The 24,782-nt window shown below is 48.7% G+C and overlaps 8 protein-coding genes across 8 annotated transcripts; 3 read left to right on the forward strand and 5 right to left on the reverse strand.

Moving 5' to 3' along the window:
- Window positions 1–18: 18 nt before the first annotated feature.
- On the reverse strand, window positions 19–1,133 carry ALT_9528 (uncharacterized protein; the record flags this gene model as incomplete). Its single annotated transcript, XM_089600638.1, has 4 exons — window positions 19–331; window positions 413–532; window positions 793–982; window positions 1,067–1,133. 4 exons carry the CDS (start codon window positions 1,131–1,133, stop codon window positions 19–21), a joined length of 690 nt encoding a protein of 229 aa, XP_089455135.1.
- A 346-nt stretch (window positions 1,134–1,479) lies between these two features.
- On the forward strand, window positions 1,480–1,755 carry ALT_9529 (uncharacterized protein; the record flags this gene model as incomplete). The annotated part of the gene is made up of 1 exon (XM_089600639.1): window positions 1,480–1,755. The coding sequence occupies one exon, from the start codon at window positions 1,480–1,482 to the stop codon at window positions 1,753–1,755; it is 276 nt and encodes a 91-aa protein (XP_089455136.1).
- A 1,680-nt stretch (window positions 1,756–3,435) lies between these two features.
- On the forward strand, window positions 3,436–6,288 carry ALT_9530 (endochitinase B1; the record flags this gene model as incomplete). The annotated part of the gene is made up of 7 exons (XM_033559984.2): window positions 3,436–3,591; window positions 3,643–4,017; window positions 4,063–4,122; window positions 4,174–4,243; window positions 4,297–4,832; window positions 4,883–4,945; window positions 5,383–6,288. 7 exons carry the CDS (start codon window positions 3,436–3,438, stop codon window positions 6,286–6,288), a joined length of 2,166 nt encoding a protein of 721 aa, XP_033415875.2.
- A 510-nt stretch (window positions 6,289–6,798) lies between these two features.
- ALT_9531 (glycoside hydrolase family 15 protein) lies at window positions 6,799–8,939 on the reverse strand (the record flags this gene model as incomplete). Its single annotated transcript, XM_033559986.2, has 3 exons — window positions 6,799–7,023; window positions 7,076–7,140; window positions 7,190–8,939. The coding sequence occupies 3 exons, from the start codon at window positions 8,937–8,939 to the stop codon at window positions 6,799–6,801; spliced, it is 2,040 nt and encodes a 679-aa protein (XP_033415877.2).
- Window positions 8,940–9,844: 905 nt separating this feature from the next.
- On the reverse strand, window positions 9,845–10,411 carry ALT_9532 (SRPBCC domain-containing protein; the record flags this gene model as incomplete). The annotated part of the gene is made up of 2 exons (XM_033559987.2): window positions 9,845–10,276; window positions 10,352–10,411. The coding sequence occupies 2 exons, from the start codon at window positions 10,409–10,411 to the stop codon at window positions 9,845–9,847; spliced, it is 492 nt and encodes a 163-aa protein (XP_033415878.2).
- Window positions 10,412–11,395: 984 nt separating this feature from the next.
- ALT_9533 (fungal specific transcription factor domain-containing protein) lies at window positions 11,396–12,745 on the forward strand (the record flags this gene model as incomplete). Its single annotated transcript, XM_033559988.2, has 4 exons — window positions 11,396–11,532; window positions 11,593–11,787; window positions 11,840–12,123; window positions 12,186–12,745. 4 exons carry the CDS (start codon window positions 11,396–11,398, stop codon window positions 12,743–12,745), a joined length of 1,176 nt encoding a protein of 391 aa, XP_033415879.2.
- Window positions 12,746–14,083: 1,338 nt separating this feature from the next.
- On the reverse strand, window positions 14,084–15,913 carry ALT_9534 (putative MFS sugar transporter; the record flags this gene model as incomplete). Its single annotated transcript, XM_033559989.2, has 1 exon — window positions 14,084–15,913. The coding sequence occupies one exon, from the start codon at window positions 15,911–15,913 to the stop codon at window positions 14,084–14,086; it is 1,830 nt and encodes a 609-aa protein (XP_033415880.2).
- Window positions 15,914–19,487: 3,574 nt separating this feature from the next.
- On the reverse strand, window positions 19,488–23,946 carry ALT_9535 (uncharacterized protein; the record flags this gene model as incomplete). The annotated part of the gene is made up of 4 exons (XM_033559990.2): window positions 19,488–20,027; window positions 22,234–22,363; window positions 22,432–22,670; window positions 23,521–23,946. The coding sequence occupies 4 exons, from the start codon at window positions 23,944–23,946 to the stop codon at window positions 19,488–19,490; spliced, it is 1,335 nt and encodes a 444-aa protein (XP_033415881.2).
- Between the last annotated feature and the right edge of the window lie 836 nt (window positions 23,947–24,782).

The following is a 24,782-nucleotide window of genomic DNA, read 5'->3' on the forward strand; positions in this document are numbered from 1 at the left end:
TATTTTTTGCTACTCAGGCTAGCCAACAAACATGAACAACGACAACTGGACAAACTTCCATGTCACCACGCCGCTGAGATAGTGCTCATCCCAATCCATTAACCAAACACTGGCACTGGCTCCGGAATTGAGTCGGGAAGTTGAGTCGGGCAGCGCAGGCAGATGTGATTCTGGGGCCACAAGTCCCAGCTTCTGCCGTTTCGTAGTTTCATCCAAGGTATTGGCAACTTGCTGAATGCCTCGGGCACATTGACCCCCTCCACCATGAACAAGCCCTGTCTTTGTCCCTGAACAGATGTATCTGTAGAAGAAGAAGTGGTTGGTGCTGCGGCTCTAAAAACATTAAGAGTCATGATCAGCAGTGTTTCCCTCGGACAGCTGAGTGCAGAAAAGCGTCAAAACGTCAACTCACCCATTGTAGTGTAACCCTACCAGCAGGTCTCCTCGCTTTTTGAACTTGCCATCTTGCATGAGGAAGACCCCCGATGCAGGCAGGTACAGCTTGTGGTGATAGGCTTGCTCCAACTCCACTCTGAGCAGCAGTGCGTCAGCGCAAAGTAACTGTCATCGGCATTTGGATAGTCCGGGTTGGTGCCGAATGCGAACCTGGGTCCCGTTGAAACAACAGAGGCGTAATTGGGGTACTTTGCCGACATATCTTCCACATACGCGTTTTAAGGTATCAGCTCAGTCCCTCGGACGAGTTTTCGGAGACGATCCAACATCCAGGATCCCCAGAAGGGCTCTCTGTTCATGCAGAGCACGGCCCCGTGCGTTTCGTTGACGAAAGACCTCGAGTATTCAAGGACGCGAGCTTGCGGGGGCTCCTTTTTCTGAGTGGTGATGAGATAGATGATCCCACTCTTGTCCAGACCGTCTTTGTCGCTTGTGCTGGTATGATTGGCGTAGCTGGAGGGATCGCGCCATGGGTAATTGTAATAATCAATCGCAGTACGAGGAAACGTGGGCGCATGGGGATTGACTGGCAGCATTAACACCATTTAGTTTCCTATAGCAATTCTTAAAAGAGAGAATGAAAATCAAACTGTGCCACTGCCCGCCTTACATGCTAGAATAGAGTAGCCGACGACGTCCTTCACGGCCTTGCCCATGTTGACCACCCATAGGGACATAAATGTCGCAGAGTTGCTTTGCACGACGACGGTCTCTTTCTCCTAATTGACATTAGGGTACGAACAGTTGGCAGGGATCGGTAGGGTGGATGCTGTGTTTGTCATGGACATCAGCATCAACCTATACAATCACTAGGGGTTCATCCTCAATGAAGTACGAAGAAGTTGGGCATACTGGTTGCATCTAAATAGAGCTTCGCCAACGTAAAGACACGGTCTTTCAGCCCAGCTTTCGTGGCCTATATGTCAATCTCCGTTTCCTGCCGGTGACTATCTTGCGAGCTTCAGTAAAACAAAGCAACTGTCAGCTCTAGGAAAGACGGGCAAGTTCCTCTGCTCCGACTGGATGGGTCCCGAAAACAAACCCGTCATGGTGATCATGGGCAAGTTAATCACAGGCGGACCCTACCCAACCTCATACATCTTGGGCCGAGACGAGATCATGGATTTCATCGGTGGTTACGAGTCTGTCGCGACATTTGGCATAGCGCCGCCGGCCATCGCGGCCACCCACGCAACGCTCAAGATCATGGATGAGGAGAATCTCGTGGATAGGGCAACGTGGATTAGTGACATCTGGACAAACGAGGCTGCTGACTGGAATTTTCCCTTGTTGGACTAAATCACCAACAGAGATGCAGATCTGGGAATCTACTTGAAGCCCTCTGATGACCCCGGGCTCTCTGGCAGGCGATTTGGGATGCTGTGCCTCATAAGGGTCTTCTCTCCTACCCCGATGGCAATCGCATCTGATTGGGTGTGGCGTTGAAGAGGATCCTCGCAGGGGTATTGCGATCCTGAAGGAAGCGCTCATCGAGCTGAACGATTACGATGAGATTGAGACTGGCCCGCCCATGAAGAGGATTATGCCTGACATGTAATTGAGTGCCGACAGCGGGGCATTGTTTGTGATTTATTTCTATACTAAATTTGCATAGCAATGAAATTTTTCTAAAGATCGATACTGAGGCACCAGGGATAGGTAGTAGACCATACTATGACGCTAGATGGCAATAGTTGTTATATGCCGTTAAAGATACACATTAAGATTTTCGGTAACTTGCCAGCAAAATAATTGTCATCTCCACTGCTTACTGGTTTGTCAAAGGGCGGAAGAGGTTCTCACGTCAACATGTGCTCTAATGCCTCAGCACACATCGCTGTAAAATAGTTGCTGGCCAATCTATACTGATACACTGGATGTGAGATGCTCGCTGTCTGTATCATTGATGGAATAGATATCAAATCGGTTCAACGGAGATGTGCCCAACCTTGAGAACGTGACACGTTTGAGTCACTCTATACGTTATTCTCACGGACATTACTGGTTGCTACTTTCCGGTAAACAGACGCAAAGTAAGGCTAAATGACGTCTCATCCTGCGATACTTCGGCAGTGGAAGGTATGCATCAAATAAACGCATGTGAAATAGAGCTCCGGCAGCGTAACCCCGGACTTCGCTAGATCGCGCGGGGTCAGGCGTTCAACCCCAGTGTATCCGCAACCCCTGGCAAGAAGATATTAAGATCATCGGTATGTTACATTACTCAAGACTTGACGAGCCATAATCTCCGCTGTCGCCAAGTCCGACTGCGCAGTTGATAAATTGAACGCGAGAGTGATAGTGACATCCCTTGGGCTCGGCGGCCACGGTCACGTCGCATAGCGTCATGCTGCCTTTCAAGCTGCTGCAAACCCCCTTTTGACCCATTAAGCAGCGGAATGATAATCAAGAATGGCATGTGGTCCGATATACACGTCCTCCTGTCGTTACATCGAACTGGAGATTAAGGAGACCCCTCACGCGACTAAGCGCCTTGGCGGCCCTCCACGCGGGGAGTCACATTGCCTTTTCTGCACAAAGTGAAGTTCTCATTGGGCAGATAAGCCCAGACCATTTGCATCTGCCGACGTCGCATGCAGGATGGTCAGGTACGTGAAACCTGGCCTGTGACTCGAGATCACTGCAAGATCTTTGGCCGTCGGATCACCGGAACCTGGTTCTTCAGTGAATCGCTGCCTTATCTCTGCATCTGATTGGCATCCTTAAATCTTGTGACACGTTGCCATCAGGGTTACTGATGATAGGGCTCTGGTTGATATTATATCTACAACGCGACGATGGGACTTGACCAGAAAGCGACGCTGTATGGCGGAGTGTTGTCGATGTCGCGAATGAAGGCAGCGATGAATACGGGGAGCTTTGGAGATAAATAGGGAGTGTGTCTCATGGTATTTACAGAGCACAGGACCACTGCATTCGACAAGCTCACAAATAGGTAAGCTCGACTGAACGACAACAATGCGTTTTGCAACTTCTACTATCGTCAAGGTCGCCCTTCTGCTCGGCAGTCTCTGTGTCGATGCCGCAGTGATGTGGAATCGCGATGCCGGCAGTACTGATCTGGAGGCGCGCGCTAGCTCCGGGTATCGCTCCGTCGTGTACTTTGTCAACTGGGTTAGTACTATTTCACATCACACTGAATACCGATTGGCACTAACTATCTAGGCAATTTACGGGCGCAACCATAATCCTCAGGACCTCCCTGTCCAGAGGCTCACGCACGTCCTCTACGCCTTCGCCAATGTGCGTCCTGAAACCGGGGAAGTCTATATGACCGACTCTTGGGCCGACATTGAGAAACATTACCCCGGTGACTCCTGGTCTGATACCGGCAACAATGTCTACGGTTGTATCAAGCAGTTGTATCTTTTGAAGAAGCAGAACCGTAACCTCAAGGTCCTCTTGTCTATTGGCGGGTGGACCTATTCTCCCAACTTTGCGCCGGCGGCTAGTACCGATGCTGGACGGAAGAATTTTGCGAAGACTGCGGTGAAGCTGCTGCAGGACCTGGGATTTGACGGGCTGGACATTGATTGGGAGGTAAGTCGCGCATGCCTCAACTTTGACACTGGCTAATAGATGTAGTACCCTGAAAACGACCAGCAAGCGAACGACTTTGTTCTGTTGCTCAAGGAAGTGAGGACTGTATGTGATGATGAACGCGACTCTTGATGGACATATTACTAAGGTCACTAGGCGCTCGACAGTTACAGTGCTGCAAATGCCGGCGGACAGCACTTCCTTCTGACTGTGGCATCTCCAGCTGGTTAGTACGCACTGCCTCATACTACAAGTTGCATTCAGACTGATTCAGCATAGGTCCTGACAAGATCAAGGTCCTGCACCTCAAAGACATGGATCAGCAGCTGGACTTCTGGAACCTCATGGCCTACGATTACGCGGGCAGCTTCTCCTCCCTCACCGGTCACCAAGCCAACGTATACAACGACACCTCCAACCCCCTCTCCACACCATTCAACACCCAGACCGCACTCGATCTGTACCGCGCCGGCGGAGTCCCCGCAAACAAAATCGTCCTGGGCATGCCTCTCTACGGCCGCTCCTTTGCCAACACCGACGGACTCGGCAAGCCTTATAACGGCGTTGGCCAGGGCAGCTGGGAGAATGGAGTGTGGGACTACAAGGCGCTCCCGCAGGCTGGTGCCACGGAGCATGTCATTTCCAACATCATGGCGAGCTACAGTTATGACGCGACGAACAAGTTCCTAATCAGCTATGACAACCCTCAGGTGGCGACTATGAAGTCTGGCTATATCAAGTCCTTGGGACTGGGAGGCGCCATGTGGTGGGACAGCAGCAGCGATAAGACCGGAAGTGATAGTCTGATTACCACGGTGAGTACTTATTTGAGCGGTCTGCTGGTCCAATGCTGATATCCTCTCAGGTAGTAAATGCACTTGGAGGCACGGGAGCCTTTGAACAGAATCAGAATGAATTGGACTATCCGGTGTCGCAGTATGATAACTTGCGCAATGGCATGCAAACCTGAACGATAGGGTAGCTGTTCGTTCGTGGTGGAGTGAGGCACTTTGTGGAGGTGGGAAGGGTGAATACATGCTGGGCATGATGATATAGGATTTGAGATTGTGGTTATGGACTTTCAATCGAGTTTTAAGCTTTGTATATTTTTGTACACGGGATCCGCGGATTCCATTCTCGTCCATCCCAAAACCCCGAATGCCGATCAGTTCCATGCCAAGACCGTATTTGTGACTTGTACAACGCCATTAATTCTTCAACTCACGTCTAAAATATACCAACAGGTGTTCATTAGGCAATGAGCGCCCATCATCAGTACGATGTCCGTTGATGCTAGTAATAAGGACGTCTCTTTTGTACGTACCTCATACAATAATGGCCTTGCGCGCAACTAATCCCATCTAGGCAGCAGGCATAGCCGCAGTAGGAGTTGAACTGCTCACTCACCCACTCGACACGCTCATTACTAGACTACAATCACCAGCCTACGCGACGACATATCAGCGTGTAAATGGCGGCACCAACCCAGCTCTCTACCGAGGGCTATATCAAGGCTTCGGCCCAACGATTATCACCAGTATCCCCGCATCAGTCGCCTTCTTCACCATCTACGAAACCATGAAAACAACGCTTCAACCTGACGAAGGAACTCAATCATCAAAAACCTGCGAGCTAGCCACGTACGCAATTAGCAGTGCAGTAGCAGATCTGGTCGCATGCGCCATCACTAACCCCGCCGAGGTGCTGAAGCAGAATGCTCAAGTCGTGCATGCTCAATCCGGGCATAGTCGCTCGCCACTGCTATCAACCGTCAAGCACTTCTCCAGGCATCCGACTAAGCTCTGGGCAGGGTATACCATGCTAGCTGCTAGCCATCTCCCCGGGACAAGTCTGACGTTCTTGATGTATGAGTCTCTCAAGACCTCGTGGTTCGAGGTACCGCGGAATTCCGATGAAATCAGTGCTCATTTCAAGGGGAGCTTTTATAGTGGTGCACTAGCAAGCGCCGTGGTTTCTATGCTATTTGTACCGGTTGATGTAGTGAAGACGCGAATGAGGCTTGCGGCGGGTACTCATTCCTATGCTCGACTGCCCTTGAAGGCGGATATTCGGCCTATACCTCCGTCAGTGGCATCAGAGAGGGTATCCTCAGCTAATGCTGTGACTGTCGCGAGGGGCATATTAGTCAAGGAGGGGATACGGGGTCTTTTCAGAGGCGGCGCCTTGACATGCCTCGCGGCTGGGCTAGGAGGTGGTCTGTTTCTGGGGTGTTATGATGGTCTCAAGGTGTATTTTGGAGGTCAGATATAGACAGGTGGCATTCAATATGGCTACAGACTTCTCCGCTCCTTGGTTGCCAACTTGTACAGTAGAATATCTCCAATCTTCAAAGCATCCTGGATACGAAAAATATAGAACATTGATAATTTCAACTCTATTCTTTACGGGCTAGAGGGTATGGCTGCACCGCATATGACCTGTCCACAGGATGTACACAAGTTCCATGTAGAGGAGTCAGCGAGGGAGCTTCTCGAGAGAGTACCGCGTGGGCAACAGTATTCGTGGGTTTAAGGTAAGTTGCTGCACGGTAGACTCGTAGTCGAGTGCCTGGGCTAGGGTCTGACTACTGATTTATAGGCCTGTTAGCTATTTAAATAATACTATGACGGTGTCTACATGCGTGTGGACAGCTGAGAGATTTACGTTTGAGATGCATGAGCGGAATGATTAGGTACATGAGGGGATGTACCTAGATTATTGGAGATGTACTGGAGATTTCAGTTGAAGAGTAGCAGTGAGCATCCATAGAAATGCGGCTGTTCATCGCTCGCCTTGCTCCCCAAGATTCATCGCAGCACTAACACACGCCAGATGGCTGAAGGCCTGTGGAGTATTGCCAATCTGCTCCCCTGATATGGCCACTTCTTCTGAAAACATGCCCAAATGATTTGCAAAAGAGAGCATGTTGTCAAAGTGCGCAACCGCTGCCTTGCGCAGTTGGGGGTAGAATGGATCGTCCTTCTGATATGGCATTGCTTTTGAGGCCTGTGTACCGCGTCAGTACTTTGTTTCTGAAATGGATGAGATGAAGACATACACGCATCATCGCTTCAACTAGCCAAAAAGTCACCATGACGAATGCGCCCTCGCCGCCACCAACCCCTGGATTTGGAGTCAGTAGGGAAAGTAGCCGCGTAGGGGGAGAACATACCATCATCCACTTTTGTATAATCATAGCGGGATACCATATTGGCCACTGACAACCCGCCTTTGGCCGGGGCATACATGATCTTCTTTAGAGTGGACAGGAATCTGGGATCATTTGGAGCGACGAAGAATACCAGCGGTGCAATGAGAACAGCTGCATCCAGCACATCCTGATTCTCATAGCTCATGCAGAAATACTTTCCCTTGAGGTTGTAACCTTTCGTCATGATCTCATCGTAGAGTTCGTCACGCGCACGCCTCCAATGGTCCACATCTGGACACGGTAGATTAGATCGCTTCTCCGCCAGACGTATTGCTCGATCCAGCGCAACCCACAGCATGATTTTGCTGTAGACAAAATTCTGCTCTTTTCCTCGGACTTCCCACAGCGATCTGTCGGGCTCATTTCGGACTCTGATTACATGCGCCATCATGCGGCGGATGGCCACCCACTGCTCATAGGAGATCGGTCGTCCGTGCTTGTTGTAGAGATAGACACTGTCCATGAGTTCTCCATAGATATCCAGCTGTATATGTTCTGCAGCTCCGTTTCCGATACGTACGGGCTTACTACCCTTGTATCCCTCTAAATGGTCCAGCTCAGTTTCTGGAATGTCGCTCTCACCTCTAATTGTCACCATTATGGGTAGGAATGGAGCATCGGCTACGCATTCGTTATCCCTCACGGGAGGGAAGACGCGGTCGAAGATAAAGTTGATGTACGCTTCCGCTTCCATTGGGTAGCCGTTCTTGAGGAACACGTACACGACAAAAGCAGCATCACGGAGCCAGGAGTACCGATAATCCCAGTTCCGGGACCCTCCGACGTACTCGGGGAGGGAGAACGTAGGGGCTGCAACGATTGCTCCGGTCGGTTTGTATGTGAGAAGCTTAAGTACCAGGAGGCTGCGCTCAACCTGTTCCCGGTAGTGACCGCGGAACGTACAACGAGCGATCCAGTCACCCCAGAAGTTGAGCGTCTCTTTTTCCAGTCCGTCCAGGTAGTGTCGTAAGGAGCCCTCCTCAGGAAGACTTGTTTCCGGGTCGTGCAGCACGAATGAGATAGATTGCCCTTCTTTCAACTTCACTCTTGCATGAAGTCCTGGTCCTTTTGGGCCTTCCTTTTCCTCGAGCTTTAGGTCTACCGGGGCAACGGCATCAGCTGGCTCAAGTGAAGTGTCGGTGCCAGAATGGATAGTCAAGTGCAAGTTTTGCGTCTCGCTCTCGAAAGAATATTTTTTGAGCGAGCCGCTGGAGTTCTTGGGAGTGATCCAACGGCAACTGTGCCGGTCCCTTGCATAGTTGAACGCAGGGAACATCTCAAAATCCATCTCCATTTCACCCCTCACGCATTCGACCCTCCGAACAACACCTGAATGACATGGTCTCTGCGGGTCATTACGCGCAATAGGGTCATCGCAAATACACCACTCAGGTTTCGACTTGTGACTTGATACAGGCATGTAGTCCAGTAGACTCACAACCCCCTGTTCGTCAATCCATCGAGTCTCCAACATGTTGGTGTACGGTCGATATCGCTGCTTGCTAATTGGTTGGATATCCGGTATTGGACATATGGAGAAATGTCCTCCCTGTGTACGGTCCAAGATGCGACAGAAGACAGAGGGTGAATCGAAGACGGGCCAGCACATATAGTCAAGACTGCCAGTTTTGCTGATCAGGGCGCAGGTGTGCATGTCCCCCACCAGGCCATAGTCTTCTATGCTAGTGTACGGCGATGTAGCTCCCTCCATCCTCAATTGATTTATCCGGTGAGATACAAGGATTAGTAGTTAATGGTTAAGGTGCCTGGATGAATTATTGACGGTGTTTCTGTGTGTTGTTTGGCATGTGGTTTGAGGTCCAGTGACCAGTGACCGATGACATCACTGATCCGGGGTATCCGTTGGCCTATATCCCGCCTGATGGAAGATGCAGCCTATGAATATTTAAGTGGAGATCATATGCTCTACTGCTTAATTGGTTGTAAGTGGCTTTAAAACGCTAGCTAATCCACTCAAGGTTACCGTACCAGATATATAACTATTCTCAATAACGAGGCAGGAAGCCCAAAGTAGCATGCTGCACTGAGCAAAGTCACTAACTAAACATAGTAATAAAAAATAAAATCACTTACTATTGTAGAATCTACGTAAATAAATACATGCGGTCCCTTACTAACCTTGAACCAGTGGTCAGTCATAAAAGAGTACAGGCCATTGCTTACATACATACAAGCACTTTGTGTTGTTCTGCTAATAGCACCTCATCCTATATCAGATAAAGGATTTCATTATCGATCATTATATAAACACAATATTTATCTTATTAATCCTACAAGACTTTTTCTTGATTTTGGTGGAAAATGTGAGCGCAAATCCTTAAGTGAAGCACTAGTAAGTGTTTATGGGTCCTCTATAATGGTATGGTGATCAAACGCACATTACTGATGAACCTTTGATGCAAATCTGCGAATTGATAAGTGGTGATTCTCGGTGAATAAAGACAACCTCAGGAAGTGTATCAGAGAACAGAAAGGTGGAGTACGAGGAATGACTTAAGAAGAGATGTTTCCTTGAACGCAGCACGGAATATCACACCAACAAGATAAACAAAGATTGTTAGACAGTAGATAGCAAATTATACCAGACGTAGCCTGCTATTCAGTTCGCTCCTCTTCGACCCAAGACTTGAGATCATGGTTAAACCCATCAAACCCCTTCCTTGAATCCTCCCCGAGACCAACATAGCTGGCGAGGAAGCCCCCACCCATGAGAAATGAAAGAAGACCTGTGAATCTCTCTTCATGGACGAACCTTGTGCGGCTCTGTTCTTGTCCAGACGTCGGGATTTCCTCGAATCGAAACATATGCTCCCCTGTGAAGATTCCTGGGATAGAACCGATCCAGCTAAACATGGACGGCGTGTTCGATGAGACGACTGGCGAGAACTTCATCTTTCCGTAGCCTGCACAGACGTTTAACTTGTCCCCAGGTTGAAGCTCGATAGATGGTTTGGTTGGGTCAACTGGTGATATCGAGCGGATAAATCCATTGGATGAATATTTCGAGATAGCTGGAAAGTCGAGAAACTGGTTGCAAGTGTCAGAAATGAAATTTTTTCATGGTTAAAATGTTTGCCTCTAAGAATCCAACGAAAGCCATACCTTCTCTCTGACCGTTGCCGGAGGAGCATTGATTTCAATGCTTGTGGTGATTAGATACATGATGCTACTTGTCAGGTCTTTCCGGGCGGTTGTTTAATTATTATTCAGGCGGCCTGAAAGTTTTCAAAAAGGGATATGAAACTAATAAAGGTGATTGTTGTGTTTCTCTCCGATAATGTTTTGATGGATTCATCTGACAAGGTGGGCGATCGTCTCTATATAAGCTAGGTATCATTTTACCCGAATCGGCACTCTGCTGGGCCGTCGCCGGTCAAATCTCCCCCTCAACCATTGTTGACTGGAAATGATTGGCTCAGACGGGACACGGAATTCCGTGCCCAGCGATCGATCTTGGCCGCAGCCACTCGGCCATGACAACTCACCAACCCTCTGACAAGAACCATACAACCAACTATATACCCGCACTGCTACTGTCTCGAAGTTGTTGGTCAGCAAGTGTTGTCGATGGTTAGAAGGCGCCCAGTGAGAATTCGCGAGCCAAAGGCATGCCAGCGATGCGCGTACGCGAAAGTGAAATGTGACCAACAAGAGACGGGTGGGTGCAAGCGGTACGATATTTTCTCAGTTCAAGTCCATTGAGCCCCATTAAATAGGACTAGATGTACTCGTTTAAAGAGGGAGTGCATTACTCAGGCACCCGGGGCTCATAAGCGCAAGGCTACCTCGCCGTTGTAGGTACCCAGGAGAAGGGCAGAGCGGGTGGCTGTTGACTTTTTTCAAAGAGATGTTGCGAGACTCGAGAAGAAGCTTGAGACTGTGGCTTGTCTTGTCGGCGTATCATCCCAGACAACGTCTGACGCAGCATCAAAGACTGAACAGGCAGACAGATGCCAAGCACAGAATACCTCACAGCTGGTTCTTCCGTGGGAAGAAAGTCTCGATTTTGCTCATGAAAATGCATTGGTGATATTGACAAAGTACCGGACGGAGATGGCCTATTACTGCCCTTGTGTCGCCGTTCCGCTTGACATAACGTTGTTGGATTTGCAACAAAACAGCCCACATCTCTTGAGCGCGATTCTAATGGTGACTTCTCTGGGCGATGCGGATCGGAAGAAACGCATGACAGACCGGTTCCTAGAGCATATCAGCTACTCCATTGTTAAGGAACGGCACAAGGGTCTTGATATCCTGCAGGCTCTCTTGGTCTGCGTATCCTGGTATCTACAACCTTTCCCTTTCAATTTTACACGTACAATTCGAGGCTCACGTCATAATAGGTATCACTTTCTGTTCAAATCCGAAGAACAGCTGAGTATCATGATGCACCTGGCTCTGGCCATGCTGCATAGTCTTGGACTCCATCGAAGGCCTGCTCCACCTATTGGGAAACCACCGCAGCCTCATGAGCATGACAATGCTCATACCACAGATGCACGGAGAGCCTACCTCGGGTGCTTTTATATCACCTGCGTGTATGTGGATTAGTCCCATGCATCACTCCAGAATTAGGACTGACCCATTCAGGGCTGCAACGTGTGCCAAAGATATTGATCCTCTTAGATACACAAGCTACACTGAAGAATGCTGTCGTGTTCTTGAGGAGCTGCAGGAATATCCTACAGACATGTATCTTGTCCAGCTGGCGCGACTGAATCGTATGGCCCACAGGATTGTTCAAATACTCACCTTTGATGCGTACAATCCACCGGGCATAGCTTCGTCGGATTCACTCCAAACGTGTGTCAAGGCTCTTGAAGCAGAATTAAAGTATTTGAAACGATCTAGCGTGCAGTACCGCATGCAGGACTGTGAGTAATATCAGATTTCTTACTACGTCATATATCACAACAATTTCTAAGCTTGTACCTAGCCATCCTGGCATTACAGTATTACAGTCTGGAGCTCCTCTTATACGAGTCCGCTCTGGAAGACGACTCCTCAACGAGCAATCGGAATACCACCAGGTTGCATTATGATATCCCCGACTCAGGCTTGACCTCAGCGAAAGACTTCTTCTCAACGTTCTCTTCTGTTGCGCCTCAGTGTTTCCTCTATCTCCCATACTGGGTCTACCAACAATACTGTCACGCCGTCGATGCATTATCAAAATTTCTGGTCTTATCATGGAAGGAGCGCAATCAGATCTACCCACGTATTACCATCGACGTTCCAACGGCCGTCAGCATGTTCATTGCGGCAGCTAAAGAGGCAGTGCGGCTTCTTGATGACGAAGAATCACCGCTCTGCGCGCAGAAAATAATTGATTCACTCGTATCGGGAGTGCGTTCAATCGAGGAACTGCACGATGCCAGACTTGCCGCTGCCCAATCTTATGACAACAATATGATTGCTGCTAGCAGGAATGCAGTACAAGATGCGACATTTGCGCTACCGCATGGCATGTCCTGGCAGTTTTTGGAATCAGAATAACATAGCACCTGGCTATACTCTTTTGAAGAGGCGATATCGCTACGCTGGAGCGAAGAACAACCGCTACTAGGCCTACCAAGAGAGACGGCAGGCCTGAGGTTCTTCCTAGCGTTTCAACTCTTTTTATTTCTATCTTTTATCTTAAGCATATCGAGTATGCTCATAGAATGTTAATACTTTATATCAATTATATTTCAAATATCATCCTACCCTGTATCTAGAATATTCGATATCTAGGGCTACGAATGTGCGGTGGTTGTCATGTTAGCGATACAGAGATATATACTTAACCACTTCCGTATCAATCCATAATATATCCAATTAATTCCTCAATAACTCCCCAAACCCCCTGGTATTCTAATTAAAACCTTTTGAGTATGCATTCTCCTGATAATAGTTTATGGGTTAAAAAGGAAAAGCAAACCGAAGAATTGTGATATATTTGCCTTGCCTGTAAGCGCGATCCTAGCCATGATAGGGAAATGGTACAAGTGTGCGCTTGAGCGACCATATTAATTGCTCATCAGATGACACTGAGAGCAGAGGGCTGTGCACTAGATCAGCTCAGCATCAAGCAATGAAAACTGTAGATGGCTGGAGTTGTATTTGTTAACGGCGAGACTATAAGACGCTTAAGAGCACTGAATCATGCTCAAGCCATTCCCAGGACGTACCGTGCAAGGTAGCCTTGCTGAGGAAAAAGACTTTTAAATAAGGGGATGGGTTGTCAAGGCCATGGACGACACTTTAGATCCATATGTAGATTTGTAATTGACTACTTTCAATCTGTGCATACATAGTCAGGACAACAGACCTCTGCTCTTGGAGCCCTGTTCAGATCAGTAAGGAGGCATGAGGCAATCGGAATAAACAGCAAAGCGTGCAAAACGCAAAATTGCAACACCTGCTAAAAAGCTTGATACATAATGGGCAATGCAACTAGTCCGTAGAGCCTGAAATAGTAAGGTGACCGAATACGAAACTCCGGCGGGGAGAAGATCAGATCGACCCATAGAGAGCACTGTTTACCAGATTGGGACATCCATGGGATTGGGCCATCCATGTGGTAGTCTAGACCCTTCACAGATTTCAACTTTCTCCGCGGTGTTAGCCCCGCACAGCTATGTTCAGCCTAATCTGGGTGATTCAGTGTTACATTCATTTACGGCGTGGCAAATAGCGGTCTGTTAGCTTAGCTACCTTACGCCTAATCCCTGCCATTACATATTTTCGTCTATGGTTCTCATCAACGATTGATAGTTCTCCATGGTTTATCAAGTATAACGTAGGGTATACATGAAAGAGCAGTCATATCGCACACATTTCATTTTGTTGGTTTCAGTACCCGCGAAAAGGACACTCGTCCCTGCTGAGGCCAAAATAGCCCCGATCTCGCAGGTGAGTCTGAAGCTCGCGGAACTTGCTGGTCTTCGCTTTCTTCTCAAACAGAATGTCGATCTCAAGATAGCTCAAGCCGTGGGTTTCCGGTAGTCTCCAGTAGCACCAAATCAAGCACAAAAGCGTAGTCCCGGCGAAAAAGAAACACGACTTGCCCTTCCAGTCCCACTCGTCAGGACTCAGCATATTTGGCGTCATCCAGTTGATGAGCACGCCGGACAAGTTGTACGCCACGCGCGCCAGAACGACGGTCTTGACTCGGAGCCGGGTAGATGGAATCTCAGCGACCAGCACGTAACAGATTGGCCCGATGGTAATGTTGTATACGAATGTCAGGAAAATAAGAAGAGAGCCGAGAGCCCACAAGTGCCATCGAGCTGTCGAAGCTACGCTGACACACCCTGCAGTAAGTAGAGTGAGGAACATGACAAAGAGCCCGGAAAGATAAAGTCGGCGGCGACCCACGTGGGGCATTAGAAACCAGGAGATTACCCCGCCAGCGATTGCCAGGCCAAAGGTCCCGATTGTTAAGTTGAAAGCCTGGCTGGTATCGAAGCCGGCCTGCTGGTAATAGTATGCGGCCCAGCCCATCAGGCTGCTGCCGCAGACTTGCTGAGTGACCCAGACGATGCACGTAATCTCTGTTCGGCGGAGGTCGACCCGTTTGAAGCAGTCCAAGTAGGATATGGCCCCCCCGCCACCGGTCAGATGCTTTTCGACTTCGTTGGTGTGTGTCAACATGGCAGCTGTCTCATTCACGCTGACGCCGCCCCCCGTCAGCCGTGCCAAAGACCGTTTGGCCTCTTGCGGTCTGTCGTGCCGGATCAACCACCAGGGTGATTCGGGGGCCAAAATCACGCCGACCAGAATGGGTAAGCCGATGGCCCACTGGAGCCCAAATGGAAGGCGGAAGGACAGTGTGGACTCGTTGTTGGCGAAGGAACGAGTCACACCAGTTGCAAGGAGCTGGCCCAGTACCCAGCACATATTGATGCTGCTGAGAAGGTACGCGCGGAGGGCCACGGGCATGACTTCAGCGGCGTAGTTGATAGTCAGCGTCTGGAAGACGCCCCAGGGGATACCACACAAGATCTGTCCTGCAAGCAACATCTGCAGGTTGACCGCGAAGAAGGGTAAGAAGATAGAGAAAAAGAGGAGCACTAGAGCGACGGATATAGTGATGCGATACCCAACGCGATCAGCTAGCAGGCCATTGAGAAGCAGTCCGACAATTTCCCCTGCCTCCGCCCCCGTGGACAGACCAAACTGCCAGCGAGCAGGAATTTCATAATCGCCGTCCTTGCTTGGCAGGCCGTAGTGTCGTTTAAAAGCAGGAAGTGAAAAGAAAGAAAATATGAGTAGTGTGTCGAACCCTTCCATGATGAGGGTCGAAGAAACGACCACCGACCACGCCATCGCCTTGGGGTATCGCCGGCAACCATCCAAGAATGTGATCTTGCGTTCTGCATTTGTTGCTGCCCGAGCTCCAGAGTCCAGCTGGCGCAATCCGGGAATTAGAGTAGAGAGACCATAGAAAAGATCAGACTCGGATGACCGAGCAGTAGAGGAAAGCAGGCCATTGGTACTATTGGTATCGCACCCCCAAACATCGTATAAACCATACGTTGTCTTGCTGGTGCTCGATACGGTGTCGAGATGATATGAGGCTGGCCCTTTTGGGTCAAGGGTAGAGGGGGAGATCGTGGCCTGTGTCGGCAATTGTTGAAGCGGACATGGCGGCTCGGAATAGGAAGCGGTGCTGGAGTCCATTCCTGCGATTTCGATGGGGGGGTGTTCAGTGTACTCCGGTGCTACAGATCCAGTGTTGTTGCCCACATGTCGTATAACGCTATTGACTGTTTTCAGTCTCAGTGTCGGTGGTGAATATATAAAAGGAGAGGAGTTGGAATGGAGTCCTTTACAGAAGTGGTTGTCGCCTCGACTCACGCCATCCGAATATATTACATGGTTTGAGCACTATGCAGCTTGCCAATTATTGGGCGTGTCTTACAGCCCCAAAACCTTACTCATGAAAGAGCACCACCGAAGGCGGACCAATGGTATCCCATCATATTAGCTTTCGGGCGAGTTTGGCAGACCCGAAAACGTAAACACGAGGGGAAAAAGGAAAAAGGGGGATTGGCTCAGATTCAGATCCTGAATGGTGTCATTACACAGCCATGTGTAAGCTAGAATGTAAATGAATCATCTCTGCTATCCCGTGTCAAAGTGCTTGATGCATGGTGAACACACTGTCTCATTACCATATGTCTGCCTTAAACATGGGCCCAATAATATTTCTTACCGATATAAGATCGTTATATGCGGGATATAGTTGTGTACAGATGCTTGCTAGCTTTTCCCTTCCATTGGGCCAGATCTTCCGCGGAACCTGTTGTGGCTTGAGCGGCTCCAACCATCTCAGTAGTAAGGAGGCCTCTACTAGCCAGCGAACCATCTAAGATTTAGGGATCTGATGTGTCGAAAGTATAATTTAAGTTGTGAGGACTCAAACACAGGATAGCGATGGATTACTATTTACTACCAAATGGCACATGTCTTCTGCGTGCTGGATAGTTCAATCGCCTTGACCAGTGCAACTTGGCGGTAATGTGCCATTTCATCAACTATAAAGTTGACAGTTCTCCGTGTTTAGTCCAAAAATGATCTCCATCTTCGACTCTGCTCTGGTTATCTTCCCATGTGGCTCGTAAGTGGAACCGTCCGGGGTACCTTAACTGGTATTCATTCCTGACCTGCTGATTGGGCATTAAAGAATTGGATGGCGTACAAGATGCCCTAGCCGCATAATGCTTCTAAGTTTTATCATTCAACCGAAAGATATGAAGGTCCAGACTCGTGCAGCTGCATGGAGCGTTGACGGCGTTGGGATATGGGCGAAACAAATATCGGGGTGATTTCCTTTGACAGCAAAATATATTTAGACTTTGAGACCATTGCGATCCAATGCCAAGGTTGTCGTTGTACCCACTGATGATGTGCAAGTACGTACCCAGGAGAAGTCTGAAGCTCGAAACCTCGGCAGACTGCCTCGTTCTCCACATCGTTAGGCTATGCCGATTTGAGAACGGAGCAATAGTGTTGACACATTGGTCAAGCTGACAAAACTATCAATCGTAACTCGGCACACAGGCCAATCCTACGTGTTTAATTGGGCGAGATATGACTAATGCCGCCAAAGCTGAAATAACCGCATAGGCCCTAAAGACTAGGAGAATGCATCGCCCACCCAAGACAGAGAAATTAGTCTTCTGATACATTGTCTAAATCATTGTTGTATTTTAAGAATTTCAAAACCGGGCCCAGCGGTCTGGACTCTGGAGTATAGGGATGGTCGGCACGTTTATTCAATACGAACCAGAAATCCCTAATCCTTGGGACCCGGGCAAGACGGAACCTAGTGTGCCTAAGTGGTCCCAAATCCCAATCAATCTGCACTAAGCATGATGATCCACGTCCGTGCGTTGATCTTTCAGTTTGGATCAGCGTCAGCCGTTGGAAGGACTGATCAGGTGGCGAAGCTAGCATCTGTCTCAGCTGCGTTCAGGCAGCTCTGAACGGCCCAGCTTGGTACGGTTATCTCCGCAGTCCATGGCAACATATCGTCTCCCGACCCCTTCGTCAACACCAGGGTAGGGTGATCGGTCGATTCACATGCCACTGCTCTTCTGACCGCCAGTCATTACAAGCTTACGGGTACCTCACCAATGCCCCTATATTTTTACTTTGAACTTAGTTTAACGAGTTGTAAAGAAAGTGTCACCCGGTTACTATTGCAAACACCGAACTTTCCTACAGCGGTCAGACTGCGCATCTCTACGTTGTGCTACGATCAAAACCAAATGTGTGAAGTAAGAGTCAAAGTGCATTGTATCAAGTACTCGAAATATTGGTTCTGAAGTGTCACAACTCAGCGGCGAGCCTAAACAGCATCATACGAGGTTGGTGCCTACCAAAATATCGACGGACTGAATGATTCATGCATCAGGCCAACGTCTTCCAACGGCGAGCACAGTTGAATCTCGCTGGTTTTATCTGCGAGTTCCTCTTCTGAGATGGATGTAACAATCTTCTGTTCTGCTTGAGATATCGAGTCCAGCAGCGCATACAGTATGTTTGTATGCCCAACGAGACGGCGTAGATCGCAATCGCAACGGGAAATTTCGCCGTCTAGCTTTCTTTGGCAGATACTCATCAGGCTAGAACGATATGCCTCCATAGATCAGTGTATATGGAAGCATACAATGTATGCTTTAAGGTGTAGGCAATCGGACACGCAGTAGAATTTGCATCTTAAGAACATGCTCTGCAGATATCTGAGGTGCAGAATGACTCGTCACATCGAAATATATACCCTATTATTATTTGCTAGTGAAAGGAAGATGGTTGCATGATTTCCCGTCAGGAGATTTTGGTCTCTGCTCTCAAGGTCGTACAGCCATTGATGTAGCCATGGACACTAATTGTATTACACCGGATGAGCATATGTTGCGGGGCTGAGCCACATGCACGTTGCGCTTCCGGTCTGAGTTTCCGGGGAATCATATGTACAAGGGTGTGGAACACTGTTAAACGCCTCGAACCTAAACCCAAAAATATACGATATGTCACTATGAACCACTGGATGGAGGCTTTTGCCACAAACTCACACCACGGTTCGCAACCACGAACAGGAGGTTGTAGTAACTGATGTCTGTGGAATGCTCTGGGCCTCCCGCTCCATCAAGGGTAACCTGAGAAACTATCATCCACCGCAACTACAGCCACAAACATAGCCACAGTCACAACGACGGGTAGGCCTTCAGAAAGGATCCTTGGCACTTGGAGAGGTCTGTGCTTTGTAGTACGTGAAGGTCTGATTCCATTAGCTATCTAGTAGGACCTTGGATCAGACATCAGTGGAGAAGGACAAGCAGTGGAATGCTTATTCAAATGTGCGAGAGACAAAGACGATGCAGTTGTAGCTGATGTGCAAGAAGTTCTCGAGGTGGAGGGCAAGTGTAGGATAATCACCATCGAGGGCAAGCAGTCTATCACCTGAGTGTCTGCTACACATTCATCCAGGTACAGTGATGCGGTATTTACAAACTCTGCTGAATTCTCACCAACTAGCAGAACACACGAGATGTGATCATGCTTCAACTGAAGGATCATCAGGGCAGTCTTGCTGTGCTTTGATGAGCTCCTTGCTAAGATTTGCCCTTCCCGCGTCTCCTTTTTGGGTTGCCTTTTTAGACTTTGTCCATGGATAGTATCGCCAGACTGCGGCCATAGAGTTTGTGGACATGAATCCAAGCCCAGTCCAACTACTGCCTATTTCCTTTTACTCAGTCAGCAATGAATATCCGAATTCATTGTGAGCAGGGGCAGATACTAACAATAATGTGAGCGTCAGATCTCCGGAGATCTTCGCTTTCAGCTGAACCTCCAAGTCCAGGTTCAGATCCAACCGCAATCTCAACTGTTCATCATCCTCCTTCTTTAGCTGTTCATTTTTCTCTGACGGCCTCCCGAGAACTCGTCCACTCGTATCCGTAATCGTTCCCACCACGCCGTCAGTTCTATTGAGCACCAATTCGCTGGACTGTCCGACTGTTCTCCCAGCATTATCAATCGTGTTTGACTGAATGAGCGTTTGCTCGCCGCGTCGGCCTCGTCTCAGTCTCTGGCGTTCAGCAGCGACGGGAACATCTTCACCCTCGGCCACGTCGCGATCCTCCTCCTCGTTACGGAATGGCTTATTCCGAATAATCTGACGTTGTCGTTCAGGAATCGGTTGGAGTTGAGCCTCGCTGGCCGAAGACTCCCCTTCCAGCGCATCCTCAAAGTTCGATTCATCATCAGACGCCTTGGAAACGACCGCCTGTTTTTGCGTGCTTAGCGTACCAACAATTTTTTCCTTCTCTACATCGTCGGGAGCATGAGTTACAGGTCGGTTATGTCGTAGTTTAGGTGGTTTTCTCCGTGGAATAGATTTAGAGGCCAAGTCGGCATCACCTACTTGGTGAGGCTCAACCATCGCGATTGAGCGCACCAGTTGATCACCAGGAGTGCATCATTAAGCTCATAGTGTAAAACAGTAGAGTCGAGTATTACAGTAATAGGTAGACTTAATGATCAGTTCGTAGTATTATGGCAGGGTTTGCTGCTATGAGTCTATGACGTCCTTAACTTCTACCCCACATTATCTTCATACTTGGATCCATCAAACTGTTGCCCGGGTGCGGGTTGAATCTGGGTCAATCCGCTTTATTAGGTGCTTTGATCCATGGATCAAACTCATGTAGACTACGGATTGACCCACCACTTACTGGCCCACCGACCCAGAAACCATGCGGGATGCGGGTACTTATCCACCGTATCCCAGTGTACTGATTACCGAGTATCTGTCTACCTCTAGGCTACTTGTCTATGGCCATTATAACCCATTATTTGAGTTAATATAAGCTTATATAGTGGGCTATCATGGGCCCGCATCGTGGGGATTGAAAGTAGTGCTGAGATATATCTCGAAGATATACTCTGCTTACCAGCACAGAAAACTAGAATCACGATAAGCTCATGTTCCTTGGGATCCTGAACATATACTAAAGAAAGAGAAAGAAAAATAACAGACCATCTATGGGTGGAAGAAATATCTTTATCAACATCTACATCGGGTGGGTAATTCATATCCATCCACATCCAGGTTATGTGGGTTGGATCAGAGGACGACTTGATCGATCCATTCTGCGCATTGCGTAAATTTAATTATAGATCTGCGGATTGCATTAGCTAGCCTAATTCTCACCATAAGCAATTTCCCGTTGCTCGTACTGGGCCTCTGTCTGACGCTACAAGCTTTAAAAAGATGCGCGAAGACGAAGCATACCCAAATCCTGCTGGACGACACCAGAGTTGGCACAGTCATTGTTCTTCCCGTCGCTGTCAGGGTGGCTGTATGGGTTCATGGACTTGCCGCAAACGATTTGTCAGCGTATTTTGTTCGAGCGGTTCTAGAGGTTGGGCTATTATTACATCTTCAGCTTGGCGATTCCGAGGTCAAGGGCGTTTACACTAGCATTGAGGATAGCCTGCGTACGAGCCCTAAGAATAGAGACGGTGCATGAGCTAGAGTCAGCTTGCGCGTCGGGCCTAGAGCCGCCAGCCCTCCCACTGGGACGGTCGAGAATGTGGCAAACTTCATCGTTGCACTTTGCTCCAGGACTACGCGTGGCACAATCACTTAGACTCGCCTCATTTCAATAGGAAACGGCCCTTGCGAGGAAGTGAAAATCAGGACGACAACCAAACCAAAGGGCGAACTCGTTGCCTTCGCGGTAAATGCTAGGAGTGCAATGCCGAAGATGCAGGGATAACAGGAGGTTTAGTATATCCCCAACTGGGTGGCTCGGTGGAGATCGTCCCGAAGTGAGACAATGTTTGCCAAATCGGACACGGGGTACTCCGTAGTAGACGGAACCATTGGAATGGGTCCGCCTCAGCTGCCCAGCTCGATCCTTTCCACCCTATTAGTCTAACCCTTTTTCAATCATCGCTCGGTCTGGAATAAGCCACATCAGGGGGAGAACCATGTCACGCCAGCAGATACAATGAGTGGGTAGTTGGATTCCGCCCCAGCGGTAGGCCGTCAGGATATGCTCGTGGCAGAGCAGACGACAGCGGGATCTTGCCCTGTTACCGGCTGATTTGAAGAGGCTCTAGACCCAGCAGGAGCGCATCGAAGGGTAGTACGATATCTCAGTAAAGTTAAACTAAGGTCGTAATGGCATCGAATGGCCGCCTCACTTAACTTGTCGTTATTGGATTTCCAGGAGATTTCCAATCGCTTCCTTTTCTGTCTGTTTCTAAATTATACTGTCATTGTTGTCTGCTGCGCTCGTACCTGATAGGGGCTGTCGCAGCATGGGTCGGACCTTGGGGCCTGTGTGGTAGTCAGTACTATACAGATGAAACCTCTTGTGTATCGGGACGGGCATACATGTTCGCCAATTAACACCATAGCCAGTGCCATCCTAGTGGAGAATACAACCCTTCGCTGCTATTAAAGTGATATCTCTAACACATACTGAAGCCACCACGACACCAGCACCGTCAGTGTCAACAACTGCACCTTCCTCTAGCACGGCTTGGTCGCCAGTACCCATGTTATTTACGACTTCGTCCTTACCACCATCCAAACCGACAGTGGCTCCTTTTCTAAGGCGGACGGACACAAATGCAAAATTGACGGCGAGGCCAAGTACTTAGCCAACACGATTGCCTACTGGCTGCCGTTCCTAACCAACGACGCGGATGGTGGCCTTGTCTTGACAATCTGCAGCACACAGGCTTGAACCCCCTCCGGATCTTGGTCTTCCATGATCTGAAGTCCGTTCCAAGCGCTGGAATCGTATATTTCTAGCTCCACCATCCATCTACATGCATTATGACCATCAAGGCGAGCGCGGACAGCCTCCAACGGCTCGACTATGTTGTGTCTGTGGCGGATATGCATGGCATCAAGCTGCCTATTCAGTTTGTCAATACAACCCCAACATATCCAAAATATGTAACATATCACCAGTAGAATTACTGGAGCTTGGAGGGAAAGGCCTGTTCTTGACGGCAATTAACGGTCATATATTGCCTAGCTTGGAGTTGTAGTCGGATGCTCGTGTTGAAGAAAAGGGCCCTTTTTTTGGTCAGCGTAGGTCCTCGCAGAGATGCACAGTTGGTCATCTGGATATTCGGAAGGAAAAATGGCATTCTTCCAAGTGTGAGATAGTGGGCCATATTGCCAGTGAGGGAGCACAGTCTATCGATAAGAACTATGCGAAGAATGTTGAAGAAGTTGAAAGAGTCAGCTGAATTCTGAAGTTAAATCATGGATGAAGAGGAGCATTATATCAGATATACTACCTTGTCAATTACAAGCTTTGAGCATATTTCCGCGATTATCAAGGTAAATATGAAGACTAGGTTGTGGAACCTACGCATAATCAGCTTACAATAGTATTAAGCATATCTGGGTGAGTTATGCAGGTGCTAATCATCCTTATACATGCATAAAGACTCTACTAGTTCTAGAGAGCAGTGAATGATAACACAAACAACAGATCTCTCTGACTCTTTTGGCACTTCCTCGCGAGTAACAAACACTAACTATCTCGCGTTCTTCATCCATCTATCCTTCAATGATTTCTTTGCTTCTTGAAACCTGAAAAAGAAGACAAAGAGCTACCGTGACCATGGTTCAGAAGAATGAGTCTTATAGCTCTCCTTCTGGCGACGGTCAAGGTAACGGAGTGAGAATGTCAACTTCCTTTCACAGTGGAACTCGCCTTAATCTGCCTTTCTACGGCCAGAGTACTGACTCCATCGTCGTATACGTCCTTATACTCGTCGTGTTCTTCTTCCTTGCGTGGTGGAACAGGTACTTGGTCGCCGTCCGGGATAAACTTGAGAACAAAATCATCGAAGCGCGTGCCCTTGAAGCCCTGGGAAGACTTCCTCTCCACCGACGCAGAGCTCGCTTCAAGGCTCGCCTCAGTTCTCTTCCAAGATTCGTGCGGATCAACAGGGAGAACCATGCTCACGCCGACGACGAACCGATCGAGATGCTCGCACACCATGCTGAACGAGTGGGCAATCATGGATCCACCGCTGATAACCTGTCCCCGATTGAGTCGACTGCGCAGAAGTCGGTCTCGTACTATGTCTGGATGCGAGCATTGGCGGAGATTCTTAGGGCCTTTATCGCGTTTGTCTTGTGAGTTTCCCGTCATTCTGGAGCGCCGCATTCTAACGGATGACTTGTCAGAATGATAGGGATCATTGGTCTTAATATCGGTGTTCTCTGTGTCGTACTCGCAGGAATCCTCGCAGGGGAGCTGATCAAAGGATGGGCACATGCGCCAGCTTGAAGATTGGAATTACCACAACGGCTAGACGTCGGGTACTATCACAGCGAGCTGGATCCTCCATGAGTCAGATCAATGTCGCCGGATGGCTGTGGTTTGCGATCATATCTCGGACATGCGAAGAGCGAATGTAGCAATGGACGCCCATGTACCTAGCCTTCGGATACATGATACATAGAGGGTATCCGTTTAGTGTGGAGATCAGCACTGAGGGTTTGTAATGCCCAATGACTGATAGATGGCGCTATTTAGTGCCGCCGACTTCGTTCGCACATCTCGATAAACGTCGTCATACGAGTCATTGTAGTATCCATCTCTTGCCTTAAACCGGGTCAAGCGCTCTTGGCTGATCATGCAGTCCGACAGCAAACCACTGGAAAAGACGGCGATTACGAAAAAAAGTATCAGAATATAGTCGTGACTGGGTGGCTTTTATCTAATATTTTTCTCGTCTGCTGCTGCCAAGTAGTCTAGATGCTGTAGGGCTACTTGTCTGCTGTGGGGAACTGCTCAAATCTGCTCATTTCCGCTCATGGCTGGACCCGCTACAAAAGATACTGATTGCCGAAGGGTCAACGCGAAGGATCATGAACATCCTAAATCCTTAAGTTTTGACTCTTCCTCCGTGGCTATCATCATGTTGCACAGCCTTTCTCCTTTTCTTTTATTATCTGTTGGTGAGGACTGATCGGAGTCAGGACATAACCTAAACTGCT

Source organism: Aspergillus lentulus (assembly GCF_001445615.1).
Source record: "Aspergillus lentulus DNA, contig: Alt17, strain: IFM 54703, whole genome shotgun sequence".
NCBI lineage: Eukaryota > Fungi > Ascomycota > Eurotiomycetes > Eurotiales > Aspergillaceae > Aspergillus > Aspergillus lentulus.